Source organism: Octopus sinensis, linkage group LG27 (assembly GCF_006345805.1).
Source record: "Octopus sinensis linkage group LG27, ASM634580v1, whole genome shotgun sequence".
Lineage (NCBI taxonomy): Eukaryota > Metazoa > Mollusca > Cephalopoda > Octopoda > Octopodidae > Octopus > Octopus sinensis.
In genome coordinates, this window is record NC_043023.1 from 5,884,036 (window position 1) to 5,901,779 (window position 17,744).

At 37.0% G+C, this 17,744-nt stretch overlaps 1 protein-coding gene across 6 annotated transcripts in view; it reads left to right on the plus strand.

The window, feature by feature from the left end:
- LOC115225381 (neuroglian) overlaps window positions 1-17,744 on the plus strand; it is a 102,393-nt gene that overhangs the window by 76,651 nt on the left and 7,998 nt on the right. For 4 of the 6 annotated variants that reach the window (XM_036514409.1, XM_036514411.1, XM_029796337.2 and 1 more), the window contains one exon: window positions 10,195-10,245. The exons of the other annotated variants lie outside the window; for them this stretch is intronic. In XM_036514409.1, coding sequence (XP_036370302.1) covers window positions 10,195-10,245 — 51 coding nt within the window. The remainder of the gene's footprint in view (window positions 1-10,194; window positions 10,246-17,744) is intronic. 6 annotated transcript variants of the gene reach the window in all.

Below are 17,744 nucleotides of genomic sequence, written 5' to 3' on the forward strand. Positions count from 1 at the left end.
CAGTAGAACCGTCCAACCCATGCTAGCATGGAAAACGGACGCTAAACGATGATGATGATGATGAGGAGGAGGATGTTCATGCAAAGAGTTCAGGCCATTTCTGGTCAAGAGAGACTTTGAACCTAGCGGTCGTCGGCATCTTCACTATCTCGTCCGACAGCTTATTCCACGGATCCGCAACCCGGACGGAGAAAGCCCCTCTCCTTCGATTGTGATGAAATCGTTGCAGAAGAGCCTTTTGGAGTGACCCCGCAGCCAATGCGCTGGAGCAGGTGTGAAGAACAGCTCTTTCGAGAGGTTACACTTTCCGCTTATGATGTTGTGAGCGAGAATGAGATCACCACGGTGGCGGCGTTTTTCTAGAGAATAAAGGTCGAGCATCTTCAGCCTTTCTTCATATATGTGTGTGTGTGTGTGTATTGATATATATGTAAAGGTACACATATATATTCATTGCTCTATATCTGTGTTTATATATAGGTATGTTTAAACATTGTCATTTGCTATGCTATTAAAAAAACCCTGGATTTTCTTTTATTTAGGGTATATAGAACATGGTTCTCAGTATACTTAGTAACAATAAGCATGTGTGTGTGGCTGTGATAAGAAGCTTGCTCCCTAACCAGTCACACTGGGTGGCACTCAGGGCAAGTGTCTAATATAGCCTCAGGCTGACCAGAGCCTTATGAGTGGTTTGGTTGGTGGAAACTAAAAGAAGCCTGCCATTATATGTGTGTATGTGTCTGTGAGTTTGTCACCCCCATCACTGCTTCACAACCAGTATTAGTGTGTTTACATCCCCTTAACTTAGTGGTTCAGAAGAAGAGACCAATAGAATAAGTACTAGGCTTGAAAAATAAGTCCTGGGGTTCAAGCTGGTGCTCCAACATGGCCACATTCAAATGACTGACACAAATAAAAGAATATATTTATATATTTTTTTTCCTTTATTCTCATAAATATATATGTATGTATGTATGTAATGTATGTATATATAGAAGAAAATGGATGTAATAACAAGGGAAACTTGTCATTTTTGCTGATATGCCTTTAATTTAATTAGATAAAAGAGAAGGTAGCAAAGATGAAGGTAGCATTTATAATCTTTGTTATCTAATTAAATTAAAGGCATACCAGCAAAAACAATGAGTCTCCCCTTGTTATTACATCCATTTTCTTCTCTTGTATAACCTAAACTACAGTCTACCAAGCAAACCACCTGCTACTGTACAATTTTACAAAAGACTGTACCTACCCAGGTAATAACCAGGAGCAACTTTGAATTTAAGTATCCTTTAGAGGTATTAAACTCCTCTAACTGATATTACAAAAAAAACAAAAGACGAAGACAGGTGGTGTTCAAAACAAACAGATGTCTTAGTATAACGCTCAGGAATAGAAAAAGTCTTTTACATTTCGAGCCTATGCTCTTCTACAGAAAGGGACACATAAAAAACAAGGAGAGAAAAACATGTGTGTAGTGGCTAACGATCTATCAAATATATATATATATATATATATATATATATATATATATATAGGGACATCCTATAAATAATGTGGTTTTATTCATTTGCATGAACTAAAAGTCGGAGGAGGACAGGATAATAATAGTAATTATACCTTGTCCTTATTCTTAGTGCAAGTTTTGAAGAGTACAGCTTGATTTTAAGTTTTTTTTTATTTCGAAGCTATAATGCAAGTGACAAAGGAGCATATTTGGCATATTTTGCTTTATGAGTTCAATAAAGGCAAAAATGCAACAGAAAGTGAAAGGTATATTAATACAGTATATGAAAATCAGACAATAAATGTAAGCCAATATCAACTGTGGTTCTAGAAATTCTGAGTGGGAAACTAGTAGATGAGCCTCATCTTGGAAGATCTGTAGAACTCAACAAGGACGTCCTACAAACCCTGGTGGAACAGAATCCCATCGTAATTATTGAGGAATTACCAGAGAAGTTTGGATTTGGTCATTCAAGTACGCATGAGAAGAAAAACAACCATCTTTAGTTTGAAGACGAAAGGTGTTCTATCAGGATAATGCTCAGCCACATTCAGTGAGGATGACAAATCAAAGGCCGGAGCAGTCTGAATGGGAAATGATATCTCACCCACTATATTCGCTGGATATTGCCCCATCTGATTATCATTTATTCCACAATCTTCAAAATCATTTGGACAGGAAAACTACAAATTTTGTAGATGAGATGAGAGAACAGCACTGGAGGAGTATTTTTTGTCACAGACAAGTGAATTTTGGAAGAGAGGCCTTGCAAATCTACCAGATCGATGGAAGAACATTGGAGAAAATGAAGGAAAGTATATTTTAGATTAAAAAAGAACTTTGTCTATCTTAATTTAAAAAATAAAAGTAGTATAAAATCACCACATTATTTATGGGATGGCCCAATATATATATATATATATATATATATATATATATACACACATAAAATGATTTTCATTCATGTACAAGCATAAAGAAATGAAGTTGAAAATGCACTTGGAATTTTTTCAGAAGATTTATTTATATTTACTTCACCAGTTTCACAATTTCATGATTTTCAAAGTAGTGTGAGAAGGAAGGACCTGGAGCTATGCCATATTTGTCTTGACTCAAAGTAGAAACAAAGACAGAATACTTTAGGTCCCTCTGTCTCACTTTTGAATATCATGTAATTGAGAAACTGGTTGAGTAAATATAAACAGATCTTCTTAAAAACTCCAGTTACATGTTCAATTTCATTTACATATACAGTTTTTCATCAGGTATGATGAAGTTAATTCAAACTTGTTTGATATGTATGAATCCAACATCTGTTGAGAAGTATTTTACCACTTCACCCGGTCCCATCATCGACCAACAGCCAAAGGCTGTTTGTAGTTAGAAACAGGGACTGTTGTCTTCATAGTTTGAATTCTAGATTTGGAATAAGATCTGGAAGATCTAATCTTCTCTCAGGAAAAATATGTAGGTTTTTGTCTCACTTAATGCATCATCTTTTTCTTTTTAAGCTGAGGCCATTTAGGGGCATAACCTTGGAAAGTTTAGTCAAGCAGTTTTTGTTTCTGCTACCTATTTTTACATCTGCTACCAATTCTGTTGGTAATTTTTTTTTGTTTTGTTTTGTTTTTGCTAAAGCACTAAATTACAGGAATACAATGTTTTAATGTTAGGGCATCAAACACACACTCACACACACACACAGTAATATACAAGTCTGGTTTTCACGTTTTATTTCCAATGTTTACAATTTTACAATATTGAAATAAACTGGCGCTTTCTATGCATTATACAACTATCAGGGCTGTAATGACAGTCGTCTTCCACAATCTTCCATACACAATCATATGAACTCGGATATCTATCTATCTATCTATCTATCTATCTATCTATCTATCGATTTCTATATCTTTCTATCTATCTAACTATATATATATATATATATATATATATATATTATATTAAATTAAATTAAATTAGAGACAAAACCACTATTAGGCAAATCAAACAATGAAAGACTTAAGCCAATACATAAATTAATTTATATTATTAAATATGTAACAATTATTAAAAAAATATAATTAATATCCACTACGATCGTTTCCTGTCTGCAGTCATCAAATTTTTGAGTCAGTCATTCATCAGGTGGTTTCAAAATTTTTCTTGGCGAGTTTCAAATAAATTAATAAATAAAACATATGCATATATACATACATATGTGTACGTACCTACATCTATATGTATGTATACATGTATATATGGGTACAGGACACCAAAAAAAACGTCGAACACAATGAGAAACGAAAACATAAACACAAAACCAAGGAAATGGACATTTTTCTTAAACAACGAAAAAATAGAGTACAGGACATACAACACAAGGAAAACTCCCCTTCTTCAGCTGCCTCTGTTTCATCTACTCTGCATTATATATATATAACTATATCTATCTATGTACAGGGTGTCCCAAAAAGAGATGTGCTCACTCTTTGACTTCCCAGTACTCATGCATTTTGTGTTCAAGTAGATGTTTATTGATATACATACATCCCTAAAAAGTTAAATTAAATTCAGAAAAATAAATTGTTGTAGAAATGGTTATTTATGGTCATTTAGAATTATTTAAAATAATAAAAAAACAATACATTAATAATCGTCTGTCAAAGAATGAGTACATTTTTTGGGGACACCCTGTATATCTGTCTAACTATATCTTTCTAACTACACACACATACACACACACACAAACACATATATATATATATATATATATATATATATATATATATATATATTTATTATATGGGTGGCTAATTTGCAATTTCATAACCTAGAGGCAGAAATGTATATGTCACTGAAGTGATAAAGGGTACTAATCAGCACCAGTATTGCTAGAAATAACAGTCAAAACAACTCAATAGCCACAGAAAGCACTATCTAATGACTAACAAGGGAGGCAAGCTCCCTACAGCAGCAGACACAGTCAGATTATCAATGATTTCGTATTTTGATGTTTACGCATCTTAATGCTCATCAATGGCTCTCACATCACCTAGGGTATATGAAATCATCATTTAACATTCGTTTTCCATGCTGGCATGGATTGGATGGCCCGACAGGATTTAGAAAGCTGCAGGACTTCGTTGAGTTTCAATATCAGCTTTGGCATGGTTTCTATGGTTGGATGCTTTTCCAAATGTAAACCACTTTACTCATATTACCAACATTAGGAAGGTTGCCAAGTAACTTGAAAGGAAAAAGCAGGAAAAGTAGAGAGAAAAAGCCCCCTTGATTGAGATGTAGGTTGATGGTAGGGGTTAAGAGGGGAAGTTGGCTTAATGCCTGGCATTGGGGGCCAGAGTAAACCCCCAAGGTACAAGAAGGTGAACCTAACATAGCATACAAACAGTGGTTCAGGGGTAATTTCATAAGTGTGTGAGGGAAGAGTGACGGATGCTGGAGAAGGGGTAAGATGAATGTAGTGAGTGATGGACATGGGTGGAGGTACAGTTGATGGGAAATACTAGTACAGACATGGAGGGGGATTGCTCAGCTCATTCATCGATGAAAAGCACAACTATGCACATGAACTGATGTGAATTGCAGGACTTCATGAACACTGACACTTTAAATGTACATTGCAGCCCTGGGGTCCCATTGTATCAGGGCCCTGTCCAATCAACAGTTTTTTTGGAGGCACATGGCTTAGTGGTTCGGGAGTTGGAAAAAAGGCGGCGAGCTGGCAGCAACATTAGCACGCCAGGCGAAATGCGTAACCGTATTTCGTCTGCCGTTACATTCTGAGTTCAAATTCCACCGAGGTCGACTTTGCCTTTCATCCTTTCGAGGTTGATAAATTAAATACCAGTTACATACTGGGGTCGATGTAATCGACTTAATCCGTTCGTCTGTCCTTGTTTGTCCTCTCTGTGTTTAGCCTCTTGTGGGCAATAAAGAAATAGGCTAGGGAGTTGGACCAGGTGATGTGTTGTTGTTCTTGAGCAAAATACTTCATTTCCCACTGCTCCAGTCTGCTAAGCTGGTAAAAAGGAATAATTCTGTAATTAACCAGTGTTTCTCTCATTCAAGGAGGAATGTATATGCTAGAGAAGCCAGGAAACTGGGCCTATGCTGCCCACAGACTGTGGACTAACCAGTTGCTTGAGGCATTAATTGTGGAGGTGCATTATACATACATATACATACACACACACATATATATATACATATATATATATATATATACACATACAGATCAAAAGGGGTACGGACGCCGCTATATATATAGTTATGTATATGTAAAAAAATACAAACTGGGACAAGAACACAAAACATTTAGAAGACGATACAAAAAACACGGACGGGACATTCGAAGCCTTCAATCTTCAGTCAAGAACCGGATCATCCAAGCAATTTCGGCTGATTAATCTTGAGATCGCTCTGATCCGGCCAGTCCCAATGAAGATTGAAGGCTTCGAATGTCCCGTCCGTGTTTTTTGTATCATCTTCTAAATGTTTTGCGTTCTTGTCCCAGTTTGTATTTTTTTACATATACATAACTATATATATAGCGGCGTCCGTACCCCTTTTGATCTGTATGTATATATATATATATATATATATATGTGTGTATATATATATATAAAGTTAATCCAAACAAGAAAACACAGAAAAAAACACAGCAACGCGAGGATGTGGAACAAATATAGTATTATTGGACGCTCAGGAAAGAAGGGAAGAAGGAGGGTTTAACGTTTCGAGCGGAGCTCTTTGTTGGAAACAAAGGAGAAGGAAAGATCCAGAGAAGGGAAGACAGAGGAAAAAAATTTTTTTGCTGGTGGTGCTCAAGAGATCACATATATATACATACATACATACACACATTTAAATACATACACATATATACATACACATATATATACATACACACACACACACATATATATACACACACACACACACACACACACACACACACATACATACATACATACATACATATATATATATATATATATATATATATATATATATATATATATATATATATATATATATACATATATATATATATATATATACACATATATATACATACATACATACAAATTTGACATGTCTGATTCTTTCTTGTCTTGGGATTCACGGTCAAATGGCTGGGTGGAATTGTGTGAAAAATTACACATATGTTGAATGATCTGGTGGTGTTGCTGGGCTTTGTATTTTTTCATAGTTCCCATGGTTACCGAGATAATCTACTATGATAATACTCTTGTGTTTATGAATGAAAAAGGGAGGGGTGATAGATGAATAAGGAAGGAAGGGGTGATGTCATACTTGGTAGTGGGATGATGAAAATTGGATGCTGAAAAAAATAAATCAAACAGCATTTCAACTCTGTGTGAATATATGTGTGTTTATGTAAAAGAGGGGTATGTAAATATGTGTGTGAGTGCGTGCAATGGTAGTGGGATGGTTCATATTTACTTAGTATTTGGGTTTATTTTTTGATTTGGTTGAATCTTGCTTGTTTTTTGGTTCGTCAGTTATTTTTAGCAATTTGACAGAAAAATGTCATTCTAAAATTGTTTTTTAACATAAGCGCGCCCAAACAAGTCGAATGCTTACACAGAGTAGGTTTTACAGCCATATCATCCAAACCGACCAGGTGAAACCAGGCTTAGCTCCTAGTATATATATATATATATATGTATGTATGTATGTATGTATGTATGTATGTATGTATGTATGTATATATGTATGTATGCATGTATGTATGTATGTATGTATGCATGTATATATGTATGTATGCATGTATATATGTATATATACACACACACACACACATACAAGGTGTGGTGAATAGGTTGTTGTATAAATTATGCAAAAATGAAAATATCACTGACATCTCATTTTAACATATATTTCCTAAAATTACATAAAAATATCTTGAAATACTAATCTCCTGAAACTCTTCTGGGCGATCTCCTTGTTTATGGTGGTGAATGCTGCCATAATCCTTGCCTTCAGTTCATCTTTGGTGTTACAAGGAGTTTTGTTGGTCTCTCATTCAATTGCACCTTACACATAATAATTAAGGGGGTTGCAGTCTGGGATGGTAGGTTGCCAGATGTTAGGGATGATGTGGTCACAGAAATTGTCTGACAGCCATGACTGAATTCTCCTGCATGTGTAGCATGGTGCAGAATCCTGTTGCCAGACATAGGGTCTCCCAGCTGCAAAATTTCAGCTAGATCAAATAACTGCAAGTGGGTCAGGGGCATTACTTATTGAACGTCCCTCGTATATATACACACACACATACACTGACCCTCTTTCAGTTTCCGTCTACCAGATCCACTCAGAAGGCTTTGGTCAGTTTGAGGCTGTAGTAGAAAATGCTTACCCAAAGTGCCATACAGTTGGACTGATCCTGGAACCAGGGCTGGCTTTAGGAGGTACAGGGACCAATTGGGAACAATTTTGGTGGGCCCCAGATTCCCAGTCAACTTGCACCAATGTCTATAGACTAATAAAAATATAAAAATCCAGCCATATATACTTTCACATACAAATATTTTACCCAAACATCCCCATAAATACTCCCAAACATTCATATTGACCCCTTACACTAAAAATACAATAAATTTCTTCAAATTCAGTGACTGATCCAATCAGTTTTGGATGAATGGTTTTCTCTTTTGATATCTGATGTCGCTAAAGTATAGAAAGTCTGTTTTCTTTGGGTTTTTTTAAGACCTTGTAGATTTGTTATCACTGATGGTTGATAGATAGAACTTCAAAGAAATTTTTGAAAACAATTAGAAATCAGAAAAATTAGTGTAGTGTTTGTTTATTTTGAAATACTGTGGAATGAATGCTTCTGTTATGAAGGCTGTAGGATATTGAGATATTTTGACTAGTTTCAGCTGTTATTTTTTGGAAGCACTCCGTCGGTTACGACGATGAGGGTTCCGGTTGATCCGATCAACGGAACAGCCTGCTCATGAAATTAACATGTAAGTGGCTGAGCACTCCAGACACGTGTACCCTTAACGCAGTTCTCGGGGATATTCAGCATGACTCAGAGAGTGACAAGGCCGGCCCTTTGAAATACAGGTACAACAGAAACAGGAAGTAAGAGTGAGAGAAATTTGTGGAGAAAGAGTACAGCAGGGATCACCACCATCCCTGCCGGAGCCTCGTGGAGCTTTAGGTGTTTTCGCTCAATAAACACTCACAACGCCCAGTCTGGGAATCGAAACTGCAATCCTACGACCGCGAGTCCGCTACCCTAACCACTGGGCCATTGCGCCTCTACTTCAGCTGTTATATAGTAGCCACTGCTAAAAGTAGATGTCAGATATCTACAATCCACTCTGAAATTTCTCTATATTCAACAAGAGGTATGTACGTGAGCAAATGAACAAGAAAATACAAAACATATTGGATAATGACCTCTGACATTATCCACACGGTCGAGATAGGCTGGAAGATGAAATGTATATGCTAGAAATGTATGTGTACGTTGGTATCTGTGGCTGAATTTATCAGTGGGTATACTCTTTTACTTGTTTCAGTCATTTGACTGCGACCATGCTGGAGCACCGCCTTTAGTCGAGCAAATCAACCCTGCGACTTATTCTTTGTAAGCCCAGTACTTATTTTATCGGTCTCTTTTGCTGAACCGCTAAGTGACGGGGACGTAAAGACACCAGCATCGGTTGTCAAGCGATGTTGGGGGACAAACACAGACACACAAACATATACACACTCATATACATATATATACATATATATGACAGGCTTCTTTCAGTTTCCGTCTACCAAATCCACTCACAAGGCTTTGGTCGGCCCGAGGCTATAGCAGAAGACACTTGCCCAAGATGCCACGCAGTGGAACTGAATCCAGAACCATGTGGTTGGTTAGCAAGCTACTTACCACACAGCCACTCCTGCGCCTATGTATATTTTTTGTCTATAAATTAATGGTGTATATTACTGATGATCGCAAAGCAAATTTTTGCAGAGCGCGAAATCTCAAGATATAGAATTATCCAATATTTTTTGTGTTTTCATGCTCATTCCCTCGTGTTCGTACCTGTGGTTGAATACAAAGAACAAATTTTTGAGTGGATTGTAGGTATTTAACATCTACTTCTAGCATTGGCAATAGTCATTTCTAGTAGCCCCCTTAACTATAATTATATACATAAAAAAATTAATGTTGCCTATACAGTTATTTTTATGTGCATGTTCTCAGCACAAGAAACTATTAGTAACACATAAAAACATATATTGTATCTATTAAATTATATATATATAGATTCTGGCACACATCTACATATGTATGTGTAAGTGTATATGTGCACACACGTCTCTTTCTCTCTCTTATGCACGCCTCTGTCTCTCTCTCATGCATGCCTCTGTCTCTCTCTCTCTCTCTCTCACACACACATGCCTCTGTCTCTCTCTCACACACACACATATACCAACACAATAGTAACACTTGTAGACAAATGCCATTACTGACACTAATATGTCACCATCTCTGCTATCATTGCTGGCACCACCACCACACTACACACACTCACAACCACCACCACACCACCTCTACAATCCTTATCTCTAAACCTGACTCGAACAACTGTTACTGATGGCCGGTGGGGGTTGGTCGTTTGCAGGGGACATCGATACGGAACATCAGTAACTGACAGACTTACAAAAGAGACAAGGTAAGGAACATACCCGACCTCTACTTTCTTCTGACCCTTGTTAACAACCCTTGCTGAAGAGTTTTATTGAGGACCTTTCCTACTGACCCTTTCTGAACACATTTCTTAAGAAACTTTATTAACAAATTTGCTGAAGACCTATAGAAAGGACCTTCATTAAGGGCACTTGTTAAGAATTTTGTTGAATAATATTGGTTAAAGACCTTTAAGGACACTCAATAAAGAACTTTTCCTCTTATTTAGGGTTTATTTCAGGAAACCCTTTTTAAGGATCTGGCTGTGGATCTTTGAGTCAAAAGACCCTTAAGTTGCAGACCATTAAGGATCTGATTGTAGATCCTTATGAAGGATTTTGTTGAGAACCTTTGCTTCAAGATTCTTGTTGAAGTCCCTTATAAAATACATTTGTTAAGGACCCTTGTTTAGGATATTTAAGGACCCTTGTTAAAGACCTTTATTGAGGATCTTTGTTATTGAACCCTTTTCAACAACTCTTGTTGAGGATCCTTGCTAACCCTTATTGAGTAATGTTATGTATAACCCTTAAGGACCATTATTAAGGAGACCCTTGGTAACTTATTGAAGACCCTAATTAGTTTGTAATGTTACAGTAGTAGTTGTTGTTTACTCCAGGTGAGCCCTAATCCAATACACAATTTTCTATTTCATTCCACCCACGACCATCCCTTCTTTCAAGGCATGTATTTAGATACATATCAATGGTTTCCTCTCTAGTCTCAGTAATTAAGGAGACTTGTTGCTGACCCTTTTTAAAGACTCTTGTTAAGGAACATCCCCACCCCTACAGCAAGCTCTATAATCTGAATTTTAACTCAATTGCTACTTAACTTTTAAGGGTTGGTGCTACTGTTACTACTACTACCACTACTGTTACTACTACCACTACTGCTTTTGCTGCTAACGTCATTACTATGCCTGCTACTGCTGCTACACTACATCTATCTTTCCTATTGTTGATGCTACTACTACTACTGCTGCTACTACTACTACTTCTGGTGTTGCTACTACTACTACTGCTGCTTTTTGAGATCTTAGTTGTTTTAGGACACAGGTACACACATACATAGACGGAAACACACACAGGTGTGGCTGTGTGGTAAGAAGCTTACTTCTCAACCACGTGGTTCCAGGTTCAGTCCCACTGTATGGCACCTTGAGCAAATGTTTTTTTACTACAGCCTTGGGCAAACCAAAGCCTTGAGAGTGGATTTGGTAGATGGAAACTGAAAGAAGCCCTTCCTATATGTATATAGGTGCAGGTGTAGCTGTGTGATAAAAAGCTTACTTCACTGTCACATGGTTCCAGGTTCAGTCCCACTGTATGGCACCTTGGGCAAATGTCTTCTATTATAGCCTCAGCCGATCAAATCCTTGTGAATGGATTTGTAGATGGAAACTGAAAGAAGCCTCCCTGTGTGTGTGTGTGTATCCCACCACTGCTTGACAACCAGTATTGACATGTTTACATCCCTGTAACTTAGTAGTTCGGGAAAAGAGACTGATAGAATTAGTACCAAGCTTCACAAAAAATAAGTATTGGGGTTCATTCAACTAAAAGTCTTGAAGGTGGTGCTCCAGCATGACCACAGTCTAGTAAATGAAACAAGTAAAAGAATCATCATCATCATCATCGTTTAACATCCAGATGGTGAAGCACATTCATACACATAGATAAACACACATACACAGATCAAAAAGACTTTCTGCTGTGACCATCTTATTAAACATGCCTGTATATATTTTTATATATAAAATTGAAGTTGTGTGTGTGAGACTCTGTCTCCTCCGATTTAACTTTCTAACTACTCCCACATTTTGCGGTGCAGTTTAACCAAAAGCGGGTATCTTATAGTCGTCATTCATATCGAGCCCTTCTGGGTATTAGTGCGCGTCTATGATGAGTCTACGATTTAAAAAAAAATTTACCATCATTTTTCCGCATTTTTAATGATTTTTGCTCGGGTTATATAAGGGAAGTAACTCTCTAAAATTGCTTATATAGTTATTTCCCTTACAAACCCGAGCAACGCCGGGCGATATTGCTAGTGTGTATATATGTGTGTGTGTGTGCAAAACAGCTTTCAAATGAAAGCAACCAAAGATGGAAAAAGAAAAGGAGGAAGACTGGAAAATACATGGTGCAGAGCATTCATGACCAACATGAATGTGGCAAATATCATATGGATGAAGATAAAACTGCAACCGCCAGAAACCAATGGCATCCTCTTGCTATTCAATGTGTCTGAGCACAGGGGATGCGAGCAGGGATTAGTTATGCTGACACTAATCCATGCTAGCATGGAAAAATAGATACTCTTTTACTCTTTTCAGTCATTTGACTGTGGCCATGCTGGAGCACCACCTTTAGTCGAGCACATTGACCCCGGGACTTATTCTTTGTAAGCCTATTACTTATTTTATCCGTCTCTTTTGTCAAACCGATAAGTGACGGGGACGTAAACACACCAGCATTGGTTGTCAAGCGATGATGGGGGGACAAACACAGACAGACAAACACATACACACACACACATACATATATATATATATATATATATATATATATGTATATATATATATACATACATATACACGATGGGCTTCTTTCAGTTTCCGTCTACGAAATCTACTCACAAGGCTTTGGTTGGCCCAAGGCTATAGTAGAAGACACTTGCCCAAGGTGCCACATAGTGCGACTGAACCCAGAACCATGTAGTTCATAAGCAAGCTACTTACCACACAGCCACTCCTACACCTATGCATGCATAGGAATAGGATGTAAAGCAAATGCATATGTACATGCATTGTTGCTTGCATGGTGTATTGTAAAAAGCTTGCTTCCCAACCACATGGTTTTGCGTTCACTCCGACTGCATTGCACCTTGGGCAAGTGTCTTCTTCTGTAACCTGGGGCTGACCCAAGCCTTGAATGGATTTGGTAAGCAGAAACTGAAAGAAGCTCACCGTGCGTGTGTTTGTGTCTGTGTTTGTCCCCCCCCCACTGCTTGACAATAAGTGTTGGTGTGTTTAAGTTCCTGTGAGTTAATGGTTTGGCAAAAGAGACCAATAGAACAGGTACCAGCCTTTAAGAAAATGCAAGTACAGTGATTGAATCATTCAACTAAGAATTCTTCAAGGCAGTGCCCCAGCATGGCCGCAGACTAATGACTAAAATGAGTAAAAGATGAAAGCTACACACACACATACACACACACACACACACACACACATACCCATACATATACATCCATACATAAATACATCCATACATACATACATATTATGGCTGCCCCCTCGTTATCAAGTATGGCCATTGCACGAAGCTTAACTGTTACTGGTGCTGTGATCGAATGTGACTTTTTAGCCCAGCTAAAGATCTACAATGTCTTGTACAAAATTGGCAACTAATACCTTTACTGGTAAAAAGCCGGCTGTAGTTGTAACTGGGCTTCACGTACCTTTGCATGTCGTTTGAGTCCTCCTGCCGAATTACACTCTCTTCCACATGCCTGACAGATATGATTAGTATGGTGTGTTACACCACCACCAGTGGCCAGATTGTCACTCATCTGTCACATACATGCATACATATATGCATGCACATATGTTAAAGGTACAGGCATGGCTGTGTGATTAAGAAATTTGCGTTGCTACCATGTGATTTTAGGTTAAGTCTCACTGTACAACACCTTAATCAAGTGTCTTCTGTAGCCCCAGGGTAATCAATGCTTTGGTGCTTTCTGAGTGAAGTTGGAAAATAGAAACTCTGGGAGTCCATCATATGTATGTGTTAAAGATTGTAGTAGCATGAAACTTAAGTCATATATATATATATATATATATATATATATATATACTCAAAATAAGCAACAAGAATGGTAATTTGGTACGATTGTTTCGCACTACATCATTTTATTAAATGTTGTAAGTATTACAACAGATTTAAGATGCTGAGTGCTCATCAGCCAATTAAATAGGTTTTCCATTGATATAAAAGCTTTCAAATCAAGTGGCAACATTATAGAGAAGGTAGATATACAGACAAAGATGTAGATTTAAATTTTAAGAACATTTGAGGTAGTGGAGTCCATCAACTGACTGACCAAGATATGGCTGTATCTAACTGCTATAAGGTTAGAAGTAATAAAGATTTTTTAGTTGTAGGAATGGGGTAAAGGAGTTTCAGAATACTATAAAAGGAATTCAAGTTGAAGAGAGTAGTTGCCACTAACAAAATGCCAATTACTGCTATTTGGCGAGAGAAACTAGGTCAATGTCAAATGGTCATTAATCCCCTTTACAGAGAGTAGGATTAGAATCTAAATTTTTGCTGAACTTATATATATATATTATATTAAATTAGAGACAAAACCACTATTAGGCAAATCAAACAATGAAAGACTTAAGCCAATACATAAATTAATTTATATTATTTAAATATATTTTTTTAATAATTGTTACATTTCTAAATAATATAAATTAATTTATGTATTGGCTTAAGTCTTTCATTGTTTGATTTGCCTAATAGTGGTTTTGTCTCTAATTTAATATGATATAATATTTTACTATAAAATTGGATTCAATCCTAAATCTGATTTTTCCCTGTAAGTTTGGATTTATTCCCTAATATTTATTATTATTATATATATATATATATACAGGATTTGCAAGATAATTCCATTTATTGCAAATAGAGTTATGATTTTTTGTATGACTTTTGTCAATGTCATAATTTTTTCCTTTTGACATTTGATAGCCATTACTTTTAGCTTAGTTTAGAAGCAAATTGCACATAATTTTGTTTACAGCTGTTAGTTCAGTGTCAATTTAACATGGAGTGCAAAAACAAATATTTTCGCCATATTTTGCTTTTTCATTTCTGTAAAGGCAAGAAAGTTGCTGAGGCTCACAAAGGGATATGTGAAGTTTTGGGTGCTGATTGCTTAACAGAATGCACATGTCAGAAATGGTTTAAAAAATTCCATTCTGGAGATTTTTCACTCAAAGATGACCAACATTCTGGTCTACCTACTGAAGTTGATGATGACCGAATCAAAGCCATAATTGAATCTGATTGTCATATAACCGTGCAAGAGATTGCCGAGGCCTTAAATGTGTCACACACAACAATTGAAAATCACTTAAAATGTCTTGGATTTATTAAGAAGCTTGATATTTTGGTTCCACATAAATTCAAAGAGATTCACTTAACACAACAAATCAATATTTGTGATATGCATCTCAAACGCAATGAAATCAACTGAAACAAGTAAACGAATATTTAATGAATTGGTCTGTATGTCTGGGTTTAACAAATAAAGAGTACGCCATTTAACGAGAGTAAATATTCTTTTTCATGACCACCTCACATGTATGGCCCACGCTACTAAAAGTTTCACACAAAAGAGACTGAAATAATAACGTTCATGGGTTCCATGTGCGTAAAACTTTTAGTGGCATGGGCCATACATGAGAGGTGGTCATGAAAAACTATATATATAATAATAAATATTAGGGAATAAATCCAAATTTACAGGGAAAAGTCAGATTTAGGATTGAATCCAATTTTATAGTAAAATATTATATTATATTAAATTAGAGACAAAACCACTATTATGCAAATCAAACAAAGAAAGACTTAAGCCAATACATAAAATAATTTATATAAATTTAGAAATTTAACAATTATAAATAACCACTACGATCGTTTCATGTCTTATTTCAGCACATCTTTGAGACATTTCAAAACCTTCTTGGCGAGTTTTAAACTATCAGTTTAAAACTCGCCAAGGTTTTGAAACCACCTGAAGAATGTCTCAAAGATGTGCTGAAATAAGACATGAAACGATCGTAGTGGTTATTTATAATTGTTAAATTTCTAAATTTATATAAATTATTTTATGTATTGGCTTAAGTCTTTCTTTGTTTGATTTGCATAATAGTGGTTTTGTCTCTAATTTAATATGATATATATATATATATATATATATATATATATATATATAAAATCCAAAATCAAAATCAAAATCGATCAACATCAATGGAAATTGCAGCTGTGATACCAGTGCCGGTGGTACGTAAGAGAACCATCCGAACGTGGCTGTCGCCAGCACCACCCCAACTGGCCTCATGCCGGTGGCACGTAAAAAGTGCCATCTGATCGTGGCCATTTGCCAGCCTCATCTGGCACCTGTGCCAGTGGCATGTAAAAAGCACTCACTACACTCACGGAGTGGTTGGCGTTAGGAAGGGCATCCAGCCGTAGAAACATTGCCAGATCAGACTGGGCCTGGTGCAGCCTTCTGGCTTCCCAGATCCCAGTTGAACCGTCCAACCCATGCTAGCATGGAGAACGGACGCTAAACGATGATGATGATGATGATATTGTTTTATGTTTTTACTTGTTTCAGTCATTAGACTGCAGCCATACCAAGGCACCACCTTCAAGGATTTTTAGTCAAATGAATCAACTCCAGTACTTAGTTTTTTTTATTAAGACTGTTATTTATTATATCAGTCTCTTTTGCCGAGTTGCTAAGTTACAGGGATGTAAACACACCAGCTCTGCTTGTCAAGCAGTGGTGGGAGGGACAAACACAAAGATATGCACACTCACACATACATATACATGACAAGCTTCTTTCAGTTTCCATCTACCGATCCATTCACAAGGATTTGGTCAGCCTGAGGCTATAGTAGAAGAGACTTGCTCAAGGTGTCACACAGTGAGACTGAACCTGGAACCATGTGGTTGGGAAGCAAGCATCTTACCACACAACCACACCTGCACCCATGTATGTTGATGCACATTTAAACAGGTGTATATGAGTGACTTGTCAGAAGCCTTACTAAGGAAAAGAAAATCCTATGGACACAGGGAGAGGGTTTCAAACCTCAAAATCAGTTTGTGGGTGGCTACTCTATATTTTCACTGTTGGTGTTTGGGGCTATTATATCGCTTTTGTTAATGTTAGTGTTAATAATAATAATAATAATAATAATAATTGTGTACAGTGCTCAGGTGCACTACAACTCATCTAAAGTGTATATATAATCAGGTGTAGTTTCGGCGGATTTCGGAAAGCATGAGGGCCTTAAAAGATGCAGTGTCATGGCAGTCAACAACTGACGCAGGCAGTTTATTCCATGCTTCAGCAACTCTGAGCGTGAAAAAATGTTTCCGAAAGTCATGGGAGCTGTATTGTTTTCTGACTTTGTAGGCATGTCCACGTGTGTTAGACACATGGAGATCAAAAAGGTGTTCAGTGTTGTTGTTGGTGAGGTGGTTGATAACTTTGTGGGTGTTTACCAAGTCCGTCGCCAAACGCCGGAGCTTCAGTGAATCCATGCCCAGGGAAACAAGGCGCTCAGAATATGGTAGGTGTCTGATGGAGGGTATGCGTTTGGTTGCACGTCTCTGGACAGATTCCAGGAGGTCAATGTTCTGTGCAAGATAGGGGTTCCAAACTGATGATGCG